A 15,170-nucleotide genomic window follows, 5' to 3' on the forward strand; every position below is an offset into this window, starting at 1 on the left:
GCTGCAGCGCTGCCAAGTGACCGATGGTAACATTGCACATCAGTCCACAGGTGTTTCCTGTAGCTCAATTCAGCACTTCCTGAGCTGCGCACTGTGCGAGTCAGCTGACAGTCCCTAAAGGCTGGGTTAGTTTTGGCACTGGAGGAGTGACATCAACAGTACTAGGCACAGAGCGAATCGTTTAGTGAAAATCGGAGCGAGCAGTGGAGACCCATTGCCCCGTCGCTTGCACAATGAGTGTTAGCACACCAAAATTGCTACCGTCTTCGGGGAAGAAATCCATTCATGATGTCTGCCATCCTCTCTCCTGCGAGGAGGCAGCACTCACAACACCCAGCCCAGAGCTACAGAACACCAGCAGCATAGGGGACAAGGTAAGCACTTTCCGACGTATTCCATACAGCACATAACAGTGTGATACCTGCTGAAAGAACATTTCAAAATGAAAACTAGTTAAAGCCAATTTTCATTGTTAAGTAAAGTAGGTTGTTTGGTGTCGTGCTGCACACACGATTTTATATATAGTTCTCAAGCGTAAAATAAAATGTTGGGCAAAACCGTCTTTTTACTAATACAAGAAAATACATTACATTTAACCTGTGGTCAGGTTTAAACGATAGGTAAAGATTATGAGTTTTTTTTAAAAATGCCTGAGTCAGAAGCATTTTATTATAACATGCGATACTAATGTTGAAAACATTCAACGTCGCGCTTTGCAGTTGAAGTTTACACCATATTCATAACTTCAATACGTTTAACTTTTTATATATTTTTTTTATATCTCGGTCAGTAAATTATTTAGTTATGTTAGATTGAAAACACTTTTAGTTCTACACACATATTGCTACTGTAGTAGTAGTTGGAGCGTGTATGAGTTTCTAACAAACAAACACATGACAATTGGAGAGTACTACTGTTTTTAGTTTGTGTGATTCATAATCTTATATAATTATAAGCTTTACAGTATGTCACAGATGAGAGACTGGTAGGTGTTCCAGATTTGCTGTCAACCGAACAACATACCAGCAATTTCAAAATAATAATGATATGAATCCCTTCACCAAACCTCTGTGTTGGTGGTGAGATGAAATTAAGTACCAGACATAAAGTACTGTACCCCAGTATCACGCACAAGGAAAGGCTGACCCTTATCTAAGTACTCTGGGGTGTTAGCTGTTGCTACTTGTCCTAGTTTCTGTAAACCCTGTCAGGTACATTAAGGCCAAATTCTGAATAGGAATCAGGGCACAATTAAATGTGGATTAATCAGATTTGTGCATTTCTCATTTGTTTTTTCAAGAAATTAGCATTCCATGATTAACTGAAAAGGTTCAAATACAATACTGTACTGTAGTAACTAAATGAATATATTGAAGCTGGAGATAGTGCTACAGGACATGCTGGTGGAATGCCACAGGGATCTGTTTGTTAGCAGGATGATGTGGAACAGGAAGTGTACTGGGTAGAGTATAAGGGTGACATTATTTTTGTTATGAGAATGTATCCTTCAGAATTATGTACTTTAGGGGTAGCTACTGTAGTTGTGGTGCTTTGCAGAGAGAACTGTACTATGCTACAACAGTGAGCCTTTGTTGTGATAGTGGCACATTGCAGGTGGCATTGTTGTGTCATAATGATGCTGTTGTTTGATAGTGGCACAGCAGATGTTGAAATGTGCACTTGTTTTTGGTCCTGGAATATTTTATAGATTGCTTCCTCTTAATGTTCATGCTAAACAGACAAATGAAAATATTAATGATAATACTATTGTATCAGTTAAGATAAAAAAAAAATTTTAACAACATTGCAGCATTTCATCATTTCACGACCATCTCCTCCTAGCACGCCCTTCAGATGCACCATGTACATAAAGAGAAAGCCAACGCTTAGAAAGGCGCGTTTGTGTTAGTGATTCACCCGCAGTAAGCGATGGACGGTATAAACTTCCACACAATAACCTGACATTCAAAATGTTCCCCAATCGCCAGTACAGCATACAAAGCAAACAAGCATGTATGCGGTTAAATCTTTATTAAGACACTCATTACACTAATAAAAGATGTATTAAAACCTATGAATGTAATAAATAGTAAGTGCAAAAAAGTAATGTGAGTGCAGGAATGTACGGAACAGGTAGACTTCATTAGTGCAAATTGTTTCCAGTGAAGAACTCTGTGACGCTCAACTGGACGACCTTTTTTAGCAAGTATCGACAGCAAACTTTCAGTGCTTTAAAAAAAAAAAAAAAAAATCTCAATTTGGCTCTAGATCCGGATGCAGCTCCGTAGCACATTGGAGTCTTACAAGCGCAGCACGCATGCTTACGTCATCGTTGTCTGTTTCAGGCAGAGTGTCCTGGTCGCCAAGGTGACACGGCTGAGAATTCTTCCTCTTGCATCCCCTCTGGTGTTGTCAGTTTGTTTTCGATTGTATTTACATCAGCACTGTCCTCCTCAACTACAACTACAGAAAACACAGCTTTTTCTGAAGCAACGTTTCATATGTAAAGCAAATTATTAGCTGCAGAAAGAAACAACACAGTTTAACTTAATAATAACAATGTATGTGTTCAGGAAATGCTGTTTTTTAAAAAAATTTTGAAAGAGCTGCATCTGTACATTTTTAATTGTATGAACTGACCTGTGTGGCTGCTGGCTTCCTGGCATGAGGGTGGCTTGTGCCCACAGGGTCAGAAAATAAGTTTTTGGCAGACAGCTGACTGTACAGTTTTAGTTTCATAGCCTTAATAACCAGCTCCTCCGACCGTGCTCCCCGGTAGCAGCTACTCTTTTTTTTTTTTTTTTTTTTTTTTAACACTGAGCACCTCCAATCTCTTCCGATGACGTGTTCACTGTTCGGAGGAACATGGCTGTCATCGAGACGCACAGAGAGCAGTTCAGCACTTTGCAGACAGGGGGTAGCCGTGCACCAAGAGGCGACAAGATCCCTGACCAGGATATTAAACCTCCCCACTGGCCTGGCAACCAGCAGCCTAGATTCAAGCCTGCGAGGATGGAGCTCCCTGAAAAAATGATCACGTTTTGCAGATTTTTTTTTTTGTAGATTGTGTAAGACCACCTGCTTTTTTTCAGGACTCTTTTCTGCGATGGCATTATTACACAAGGTAGAAATCCATGTGCTTGAAAGGGTGCTGTTCATTGTTTGTTTGTTGTTGTTCACCCCCCCCCCCCACCCCCCCCGTAAATCTTACCACGTAAATCACAGTCATGTTATTGTTTGGATCCAAACACTTCCTAATTTGGTGTATACAGGCGTCTCTAGTTGTATACTGTATGAGATAAAGTGGCCAGACAATTTTGTATATTTCCCCAGTGACGTCATGTCCTGAGTTTTTTTTTTTTTTTGTCAGCAAACCATCATTAGATTATATGGATTTATATTAACGTTTTTAACCTATAGATAAGTTTAGTTAGAGTTATAAAAAAAAAAAATTAAATAACTACAAAAGCCATCAGTAACATGAGAAATTATCATTTGACCTATATTTTTGCATATGTTAAAATATAAGATGCTGCTGATACTACACTTTAGGTGTACCTGGTACTGTATGTTGCATGAGTTGTTTGTTTTGCAGTCTACCCTGCTAATTGTAACACATTATCAGCAATAGTAATCCCTGTGAGCTGAGCTTTTGTATGAATTTGCAAATCCATATCTACAACTGCTAATATCTCATAAGCAGGGCCCTGCGCCTTTCACAACTTTTTCTTTTTTTTAACCTGCAATTCAGTCCTAAGCCTCCAGATGTCTGTGTAGCCACTCCAGCTAAACTGATAACAAAATAAAGTAATCAACCCATTACAAAACACCCCCTAATTACGAGGGACAATTATTGCCATTCTAGAAATTGATGCGTTTAAAGAAAAGGCTTGCCTCGAGACTTGCTGTTTTAGAACAAATAGATGCACCAACAAACTCAAAAAGCATTTATTTGAGAGATCGCACACAGCAATGTCTACCTGGTGTGCTGCACACTGATGGGTATAACTCATTCTGAATTCATCAAACATATAATAGTTGCAGAATTAATAAATACATACCGAGCGCTGGCATAAAAGTTACACAACATAGATGGCAGAATAAACAGTGTGTTAAAACTGTGAACAAAGTTTTTGAAAAATTGACGAGTTACTACAACCCTGATCAGTGCAGAATAAAACCATGTTTTATTAAACCAGCTCACAAGTTTCTGAAGGCAGTAAGTATTTTTGACCCACAACATGATTGTAGTTTGGATACAGAACACCTCCTGTTAGATTCTATTCCAGGGTTTGGTTCTTACTGTAAATCATATATATGTGGTTTTTTTGGGGTTTTTTTCTTTCTTTCTTTCTTAAACCCAGTGATTTGTCCATATTCAACGTACTTTGGTATGGGATATCTTGTTTTGCCAATATCAGTACTGTACATACTTTGGAGGCAGTGCGGTCCAGTGGTTAAAGTCCAGGGTTTGTAACCAGAAGGTCACTCTGTAAAGCGCTTTGTGGTGTTGGTTCACTATGAAAGACGCTATATAAAAATAAATATATTATTATTATTATTTATTTGAAGGAAAAGAGGACATACAGTACAATGCATTCATGAAATCAAAGTACATATTATACTGTAAGCAGTACACAATACATCACACTGATGTAGTTTCCAAGGTTACAATGCCTCAAATTCTATAATATGAATCAATTTGGGAAGTTCAATTATGTAGCCTAGCTGTTTGGAAAGTTCACTGCTTTTGCAGGTTTGTATTAAAATCATCTATAGCAAGCCAAATAAGATCGCCAAAATACGTTTTTTCACAATTTGGCAAGATGTTCTCTGAAAGAATGTGTGACATACGGACAGTTTCCAGGCACCCCCAGAATATGTTATACCAGTACACATAAACTTGAGCTAATGAAGGTTCTTCGCATGTTTCAGTATGCATCACAAATGGGGGAATACTACAATGCTTAAGTCTGGTTTCACATACCTTGATTAGTACTAATCTCAGACTACCTAATGTTACCTTTGGTAAGGTAGTTCAATGTTGGTGTTAATCAGGGTCTATAAAAACAGTCGTCTTCTAGTACAGTTGGCCTTTGCAGTATCTGACATAGCACTGTGGCTATGAGTCTCCCAGTACAACTGGCCTTGATCTGACAGCACCAGAGCTGCAATATGAGAATTCACACATGGAGACCTAGAGCTTTAATACAGAAAGTTGAATGTAATCCAATGTTCCATTTCAACTAAATACGCAGAGAAAGATTAAAATGGGGGAAAATTACTACAGTAAGCTTTTCATTTTACTCCAAACTTTTTTTTTTTTTTTTACATTTAAACTCTTTAAAATAATACATTTTAACTGGTGTTACCATGGAGACCCCAAAAGGGATTGCAGAGTTCTTAAATATGTAGTAAATATTAGTGGGTCCTCTGAACTTTGCTTGTGTCTTGTTGCAGCATGAAAGCAATAAGGAATTGCACAGTTCAGAGTGCTGTTCCCAAGTCAGAGTACCCCAGAGCTTTGTTTAAAAGAGTGAAGGCTTAGTTTCAGGAGGATTCAGCTACTGTACCTGCAGTCATACAGTCTTTCTAAATGACTTTCTTTGAGTGATTTATCCTGCCTAATCCATAAGCCCCACTTTGAGATTGAGATTGTGGATTCAGATAATTTAGCGGGGTTGTGGCTCACACTCTGAATACCATTTCCAAAATGAAATGCTATCCTTGTTTCACATGTTTTCAGTCAGAGGAGATACCTCACCAGGCTGTGTTCTTTTCTAGTTTCTGCAGTAGTTTTCACTTTACCCACAACCTTGACTGTTTGAGTTAATTACCTTTCAAAGCACCTGCACCACTTTGAACTCAAGGCTAAATATACCATTTAAACAGACATGGGGGAGCTTTTGTTAATAAATTGTTACTTGTCCATATTGACTTTAATCATTATTATTTATTTTTTGAAATTGAATTAAAATAGTAATGATCATTGTTTGATGCACTTACTGTATATCCATGTTATAATTGCAAAAACATTTTTACACGACAAGGTTCCAGGTTTTTGTAACATTTTGCAACATGTAACATCTAGTCTATACATTTAGTGGTACTGTAATGTAATATATAAAACTAGTGGTGGAACAAATGTCTGTTGGTTTAAAAGCAGGTATCTAAAGGTCTGATTGTTGGTACATAACTGTAAACTGGGCATGGAGACAATCCAGTCCCATCTTGCTTTAATTCTAAGACAGAGAGAGGACCCAACTAGACCTCTAAAGCTACTGTACAGTTTTACAATTTCAAAGTTGTCTGTTTCAGATTCTATCTATCTCTATCTATCTATCTATCTATCATTTTGTATGGTGCTTTTTAATGAATTACATACTGTACGTTTCAAAGTTTTGCATTTATATAGTCTGATCAAGGGGAATTTTCATCTCTTTTGTTATCAAAGTATCAACAAGATTTTTGTTATCAAAGTATCAACAAGATTTATGCAAAGCCAACAGGTCAGAGCTATGGTGTCCTGCAGGTGTGATTTGGCACAAAGGCGATGTGAGAATTTCAGTACAACATTTTTGTATTACATTGCAGCATTACCTTTTGTTAAAATTGCCCCTCTCTGTTGATAAACTGCTATGAGATTATTCAAAATTCATAATGGACGTTTTCATTTTTTTCCACTACTGTGTAGACATATTTTGCCCTACAGGATGAACTTTAAGAGTTTCGTGCGATTTCTTTCCCCTGGCCTCCAGCTTGGAAATAATGATGCTTCACTAGCTGACCATATTCATTTATGCCTCCTGGTGCTGGGCAGTTAAGATACTGTAATATGATTTTCATACAAGCAAGAGGGACAGAAATAATAGGTACATTCCATCCATATATTAGCTATGCCTCACTAATCTCTATAATCCTGCACAGCAAAAGTACTGTAGAGAATTCAGTCTGTAGAGCACAGCCATTTGATCATGCATGTTCCTTTTCACCAGTGTCTTGCTTCTAGGGAGGAGAGGAGTAAAGCTGGGTCTTGAGTGCATTAGTACGACACCATTTGGTTCCTTTCCTCCAATATCATGTACAACTGACTACCAACACCAGTCCCAGCACACATACAGTACAATGTACCTGTGATTATTAGAAAATGATTCTGTATAGTCAGCCAATCAGCTTGTAGTCCTAGCATGATTCTATCGGATTGTAGATGCCCACTGCTACGCCACAGCATCAACTGAATCAAATTTAAAATCAATCCGCGCAAGTACCGGCTTTTTCATTTTGACTTGCCGAAATGAAAGCTCAGTTTACATCTATTGGACCACAAAAATTAAACAAGACACAACTGGTCCACATTTAGTTTATTATCCACCAAAACCAGCCAATCAATACTTTGCACCGATGAAAGCAACCAGTCCAGTACCTGCAACTGCAAAGTCAGCCAATCGCAGCCTGTCAGCTCGACTGCAGCTCAGCCAGCATCTTTCAACAACAACAACAAACAGAGACATGGACGGTTGAGTATTGCTTCATTCAGTTATCTGGCACTGTCCAGATAAATTATATGTAACTCTGACAAGTAAGAGGTTATTTGTTCAATAAAGTTATTTGTTTTTTTCCTAAAACCTGACAAGTCATTAAAAATTCAAGGTAAATCCTTGCTTCTAGAGCGTTTTTAAAGAAATAATGAGAACAGTTGTTCTAATAGCAATAGCGCCCTCTCCATGAAAGCTCTACCGTGTTGCCTGTGGTTCGGGAAGCATAACTCCAGTTATGGTCAGTTACCATATGGTAGACCCTTCATCGATGGGCACTGTCGCTTAATTTTTTTTTATTTTGAACCCCTTTATTTCATTTATGTTCTGCTGTATTGAATGTAATCAAGTTGCTATAGACTAATGTTTGACAGAGTACATGGTGCCCTCTGACTAGTTTACTGTCAGAACGTTTATTGTTTCTACTATTTTCCTTGCATAGTAACATACAAAATAATGTGCTTGGGTTAAACTTATCAGGGGCCAAACAGCCAGATTATTATGATGATGATGATGATGATGATGATGATGATGTTTCGGAGCAAAATCTACTGCTAAACTATTGCAGTACAGCTGGGGTGTTTTTCAGCTGCTGTCCTGGCTCATAGAGCAAGTTTGAGAAGCAGCTTGCATGTAAAGGTTGATGCTGATAACCTGACCTGGCACTCTACTGTAAACTGCTACAATGAAAAGACAATTGTTCTCCTCAGCAGCAGCCTGTCTTTGTTCATAAAAATAACTTCTTCTTGGTTGTGCAAAAACAGGATAAAAGAGGAACGGATATGGAAAAGAGGAAATGAAAGATAAAACACGGTCATTCAAGATTTTACAATTCTGCAACCACTGTTTTAGTTCTTTATTTAAGAGACACCTGGAAACAGCATTCACATACTGTACTGTAATAAATGCTCTCACCATCTAGTACATTTTATTTGGACCAGGAAAATAATCCCCCCTCCACCATCTATGATAGGGATTTAAGAAACACATTTAAACAGGTTGTTGCCTCATTACCCTTTTATATATTGTTCTTGTGAAGTGCTACAGTGTACAAACACATCAAAAGAGTAAATCCCCTTCTGCTTGTTTACTTGGTGTTTTGCTTCTCTGAGGTAAAACCGAGCTTAGATGGCAGTCTGGCTGCTGCTGCTGCAGGTACAGTGGTAGCAGGAGGGTGGCTGAAGCGTTGATATAAAGCCTCCATGAGGGAGGAATCCTGTGTTCCTGCAGCTGCAGTAACTACGTTTCAGCAGAGTTTACAAAAGGCAAAACTGGAATGTGTAAACATTAACCCAGGAATTGTATTTTACTCTAAACTGAACATAATTGTGGGACGCTGCAACTTTTAAATAAACCCTATGCTTTAGACACATTTACAGCGTACAGCTTGAGTAAGTTGGTGATTAATTGGCAGCTAGTGTAGACTGAAAGGTTGCATCAGTTTTCAGTGCATGGTTACTATTGGGACATTTTGAAATATCTAGACATGATTGAAGACTAAACTGTCAAATTCATACTCTTGCAGTGATGAGATTCTTCAGTTTTTTTTGGCAGATTTCTGCTATTTTCTAGTTATCTGCTAAATCTCAGTTTGAGATATATAGAGAAGTAACCAGTGTCACTGTCAGCAACATTTTAAAGCAACCAGCTTAAAACATTTGAAGCCACTATACTGATCACAAAAGAAATATTCTCACAAATTGCATCCCTCTTCGTTTAGGAAAAAAAAATATACTGCAGTGCCCAGCTGAATTCAAATTTCTCTTTGCATTTTATTAGTGCCACAAAAGTACTTGTTTGTATGAAATGCAAGCTGTTTTCTTTCTTTTTATTTTGCATAAGTTGCATAATGTTAAAAGTAGTTTTTCAATTTAACATGTAGTCTTAGAGAAGCATAGCCTACCCAGTGATCCCTTCCAATGTTCAGTGCAAATTTCCCTTCAGTTTAGGTGTGTTATGCAATATTGACGTGCCACGGGGCACCATTATGTACTTAAGCAAGGCCGCTAATTATGTGATGCCAGATGTGAATGACAAAGCTGCAAAGCTAATATTTAACTAAGGTAAAACACTGTCTATTTCTCTTAAACGCCTATGTTTTAGTAAGCACTAAAAAATAAAGCAGTCCTACAATAAAATGTACTGTATATCAGTTTGTTCAGGATATGTCCTTAATGCAGCCAGGAAGGCGAATTGTTTATCCTCTTCATTTATTTATTATTTTTTATTATTATTCATTTGCATTTCATTTGCAAGCAGTTTTTTTAATTTTTTTTTTATATTCCTAATGGTATTTAATTCTGATCTGTACAAAAAAAGTGTTATAAGTATATCTGCATTTTTTGAGAGGCTTGATTGACTGCATTCGAGTAGTATTTTTTTTTTTCTAGCCACTCTCATGACTGTTGAATAGACCACATCCTGTAGGTAAAGAGTGGACCAAATTGTTGTCCTGTTTGCATCTCGTTTGGAGGTGTAATGTATGCACCATACTAGTGCAAAGTCTTTTTTATACTGATTTTATTTGTAGGAATGTGGGTGCTTTCCAGCATGTGCATCACAGTGACCATGTAGGCTGCTAGTCTGTAAGGTAATTTAAGACGAGATATTAAGCAAATGGCCAGCAGTTGTATTTTAGCCTCGTATTCAGATTGCTGGGCTCAGCATGCTGACAGTTATTTCGCTCTGACAGATTTCTTTCCTGTGCAAGGCTGCAGCCACCTGAGCCAAGAGATCATATACACTGAGAGAATGGCTCCCCCAGCGTCTTGATTTCTGGGCCTCCCATTTGTTTCAGTTTGCCTGACCTAACACAGCGTTTCCGCAAGGAAAAACTGCTGCTCGTCGCAGTGACTGATCACTAAATGTTTTACCAGTCACAACTCAAAGCATCATCGTCATTCGTGTGACACCTGTCCATTCTTAAAGCGATACACATACACGTAGTTATGAAGAATAAATAGGCCGATGTGAAAAAGGTGTGGTGGTTTTACGATTCCTTTCACTTAGCAGCCTTGGTTTTTTAATTAAGCAGAACTACCTGCCCTTTTGAAAGCGTCTGACCTAGTATTTACCAGTTAACGGAAATGCTGTAACAAGGTCATTATTTTTCACTCTGGCAGTCAGTCCCCCTTTTTATTGTACTGCTACAGTAGTCCGGGGCCTAACAAGAAAATAGGCTCCTTTTAAGATTTGCCCCTGTGAAAATAAAATTTTATCCATGTTGGTCTTTCTAGAGGCACCTTACTGTATGGGTATCAAAATGAGGTAGAGCGTGTCTATAGCAGATCAGTGGCAGAATTGAAATATGACAGAATCTGTAGGCGCATGATATGGCCAGCATTGTTTTGCGAATTTTGGTTCTTTTAATAAAAAGAGTAGTACAATAAAAACCACAACAAATACAACTTGGCAGAATGTCTTTTTGGTGATAATTTAAATAAATAGATACAGTTATTTTTTTTACTTCACTTGTTGTTTTGCATTCATTCATTTTACATTAATATGCAAATGTTTACAATAGATAAAGTGCTGTATCTTGATGTCTTTGCTTTTGGTTATATTACCAAGACGTAGCTGCAACTTTCTTTTAAATATCTGCAGATACCAAATTGAAGCAAAAAACTAAAGAAATTTAACAGGAGGGAGTAGTGAAATCACAAGGGTCTATTGAGAAAGTACTTCATTGGACATCAACATCGCAAAGGAAACAACCAGTTGATTTTGGTTTGGTCTGTTTCTCTTCCAGGACTTAAGTTTGCCGAATGGTACCCCAGTGGACACATCCAGCCCTGCTTCCTCCTCTTCCTTGCTCAACAGACTGCAGCTAGACGATGACCTGGATGGAGAGACCAGGGACCTTTTTGTCACAGTTGATGACCCCAAAAAGCATGTTTCCACTATGGAGACTTACATCACTTACAGAGTCACCACTAAGGTAAGGGATCTGTGTGCTGCAGGTGTGTTCCTATGCGTTGTTTCTTAGAAGGTAAAAATACATTGACTTACTGTATATTATAGACTGCTCACGTTCTTTCAGCCAATCGGAGCACGCATTTCACCTTCTGTATTCCACGACACATCACAGAAAAATTTCATGACATCAGCGTGCCACTTTCAGTTTTTACCATGATGTGTGCTCCATATCAGCATGGTTGATGTCGCCTGCTTTAAAAAGAAAAAAGAAAAAAAAAAGGAAAAAGAAATCATACCTGTGGCACCGTTTCGAAGTCAATTGAAAACAGTGATGTCACAGACCTTGGCTTTCAGCCTACTTGTGCTGATGTTACCCACATACAGACTTTTGCCATCCTATAACCCTGAATTGCATTTTATTTATCTGTTCTGCTGTGTGGTAGGGCATTTAGAAGAATGACCAAACCATGAACATGCGGAAATGTTGTGTCAAAATGTTTGTTTCCTCTATCTTATTATTTAAGTACAGTACACCTTCACTATAACGCCCTTCATTATAACAAATTTTCGGCTATAACGAACCTATAAACACACACTATCAACATCCCGGTCTGTACGCATGGGATGCCACCTCCTCAGTGAAGTCAACTATTTTGTCTTAATAAAAAGCGCACGCTGTGTAATTATACCTCTGAAACAAAAATAATTTTATGTTGCAACAAAGCTGGAAATTTATATTGATCGTTTGGATAAAGGAGGCTGTCAAAAGCACTGTTTTTTGGCTTGTTCAGCAATCATGCAGCAAAGCAAAACTGATTAAAGAAAAAAAAAAAAAAAAAAACTTGAGGATCTCATGAACTTTTTGTGTCAAACTTTTGATGTGGGGTTGATTTGGAATAAAAGATCAGTTTGCGATTCTTGCTTGTTGGATTAAGATTTGGTGCACTTTGAAACGATTCATGTCAGATTGATTTTGAATAAAAGTTCAGCTTCGTGTTGGGATTGTTGCTTTTTGTACTGCATTTTAATTTAACAAATAGGATAAAGCAAAGGCAGAATACTGCATTCATGAGACAAACAGGTACATGTAATTCTACTTTTTTTCACTATCTGATCTCATTCACTTAATCCAACAGTTTATCATTCATTTTGATTGTCGTTTCGCTATAACAAACCCCCGATATAACAAACAAAAGGCTTGGACCCAAACAGGTTCTTTATAGCAAGGGTGTACTGTACTGTAGATCTTATTAATGAGTGTTTCAAATTTTGGATAAACGTGAACATGAATGCATATCCTGACAGTCAATATTTGTTTTAAAATCTTAGCACAGACAACCTAATTTGAGATTTTAAATACTCTGGAACTAGATATAATTCACTTAAGTATTAAAGTTAAAACAATACTTATGACAAATATTGAACCTTGCTCTGTTGTTTCCCATCGTCCCGTATCAGTTGAAATAACTTTCAGTACTTTTGGACAGCTTTGAGCATCTCCGCTCTACCCTGAAGCTGGCTTGCAGTGTTTTACATTCTTGCTCCCATCCTGGAGTTAGCGTCGTTGTTCCTTCCGGTCAGGTAGCATCATGGTGCATCCCATGCAGACCATGCAGCACCAATTCTCACTCAAGAGTTCCCTGAGCCAAGTTACAGAAAGTAACTGCGTAAGCACACATTTAAATTATTGAACTATCAACCAACTCTGAAAAACCTATATTTAGCTGAGCTGTTAAATCTTGATTCCTGCAGTGGTTGCTCCTGCAGAATTATTTTTCAGTAGTACTTCCTCAGTTCATCCTACAGGAGGCAGGTCTCTCTGATATGGGAAAACATGAGAATGCCAAAACAGCACCAAAACCTTTTGAAGTAAGTGTTGTATATGTGCATTCTTTAAAAACAATGCACATACAACACTTTGAAGGTTAAACTATGATACTGTCTCTTTAAGGGTTCTAAATTAATCCATATTAAAATAAAGGAGGCTCTCAAATTACAAACCTGTCTGCTCTTTGCATATTTTGACCTATATAGAAAGGTAGATTCATGAGGTTTATTTGAATTGTTTTGATTGATGGTACTGAGCTGAAGAAAACACTCGATGTACTTTTGATGTCCCTGTTTAGGGAGATCCTAATTCAATTCACAGACCATCTGAAATAGAACATCACATACAGGAAACTAAAATGTGCAAACCTCCTGTGATTAATTAGCACTACAGATAGAAATAACTGATTAAAAGCAAATCAGCATTCTGGTGTTTTGATATTCAATTATTACTGTAGTGTTATTAGAAATTAAACTTTGATATGTTCTTCCATTGGTATGGGTGACAGGATCTCGAACCTGCTTTCCAAAAATAGGAACCATTAATAGAACTCAATGGGGAGAAAACAGTCTAGACCAGCGCCTTGCAGTGATATGTAGAACGATTCCTGCATGATAAGCAGCAGTGTGGAGTAGTGGTTAGGGCTCTGGACTCTTGACCGGAGGGTTGTGGGTTCAATCCCCAGTGGGGGACACGGCTGTTGTACCCTTGAGCAAGGTACTTTACCTAGATTGCTCCAGTAAAAACCCAACTGTATAAATGGGTAATTGTATGTAAAATAATGTGATATCTGTATAATGTGAAATAATGTATACTGTGATATATTGTAACAATTGTAAGTCACCCTGGATAAGGACGTCTGCTAAGAAATAAATAATAATAATAATAATAATAAGGATATTCTATTCCTCCTAAGTTTAATTAGAGGACCTATTCTGACTTTGTGTTCTGCATTAAAAAATAATTCTATCTATTTACTTGTGCATTATAAATACTTTATTGCATACAGGTGCAGCGGGAATACAAATAAATACAGAAATATTCAAAGCAAAAGCAGCTACAGCTGGCATGCTTTAGGCAATTATCAATAAAATAAACTATTAGTCAAACGGTTACAATAATATTTTGGGTCTCAATGGACCTTTTGCAATTTTGACAAAAAAAATATAAGATGAGAAGTAAGTTCTGTTAGCATTCAAGCATTTGCACGGATATAACAGTGTTCTGGTCTGGCCACAAGAGTGCAACGGACAATGCAGCTGATCAAGTCGGAATGTGACAACAGTGTGTGTTACTTTGACTTGCCAAATAGAGTTGAGTAACCCCATTAAGACTAATCTCTAGAAAAAGTGTGTCCTGCTGTTACCATGGTAATGGTGTCTTGGTTACATTTTATATTGTTGCTTGTTTTATTTTATGTTGAAACAAGATGTTTATCTAAAGTGAATTATATCGGCTTGCTCATAAGATACAAGTGTTGATGCAGAAAAAAAAAAATTAAAAATACATACTCTAGATACAGTGCCTTGCATAAGTATTCACCCCCCTTGGACTTTTCCACATTTTGTTGTGTTAAAACCTGGAATTAAAATGGATTTAGTTGGGATTTTTACCATTTGATTTACACAACATACTTAACACTTTGAAGGTGCAAAATATTTTTTATTGTGACACAAAAGTTAATTAAACAAAAAAAAGACATTTGTTGGTTGCATAAGTATTCACCCCCCTGAGTCAATACTTGGTAGAAGCACCTTTAGCAGCAATTACAGCTGTGAGTCTTTTTGGGTAAGTCTCTACCAGCTTTGCACATCTGGATTCTGCAATTTTTGCCCATTCTTATTGGCAAAATTGCTCAAGCTCTGTCAAGTTGGATGGGGACCGTTGGTGAA

General features: G+C 37.6%; 1 protein-coding gene across 1 annotated transcript in view; it reads left to right on the forward strand.

Moving 5' to 3' along the window:
* The first annotated feature begins 28 nt into the window (after positions 1-28).
* LOC117420396 (sorting nexin-30) overlaps positions 29-15,170 on the forward strand; it is a 29,555-nt gene continuing 14,413 nt past the window's right edge. The window contains exons 1-2 of the mRNA XM_034033816.3: positions 29-374; positions 11,284-11,472. Coding sequence (XP_033889707.3) covers positions 234-374; positions 11,284-11,472 — 330 coding nt within the window. The 5' untranslated portion in view covers positions 29-233. The remainder of the gene's footprint in view (positions 375-11,283; positions 11,473-15,170) is intronic.

Source organism: Acipenser ruthenus, chromosome 1 (assembly GCF_902713425.1).
Source record: "Acipenser ruthenus chromosome 1, fAciRut3.2 maternal haplotype, whole genome shotgun sequence".
Taxonomy (NCBI): Eukaryota; Metazoa; Chordata; class Actinopteri; order Acipenseriformes; family Acipenseridae; genus Acipenser; species Acipenser ruthenus.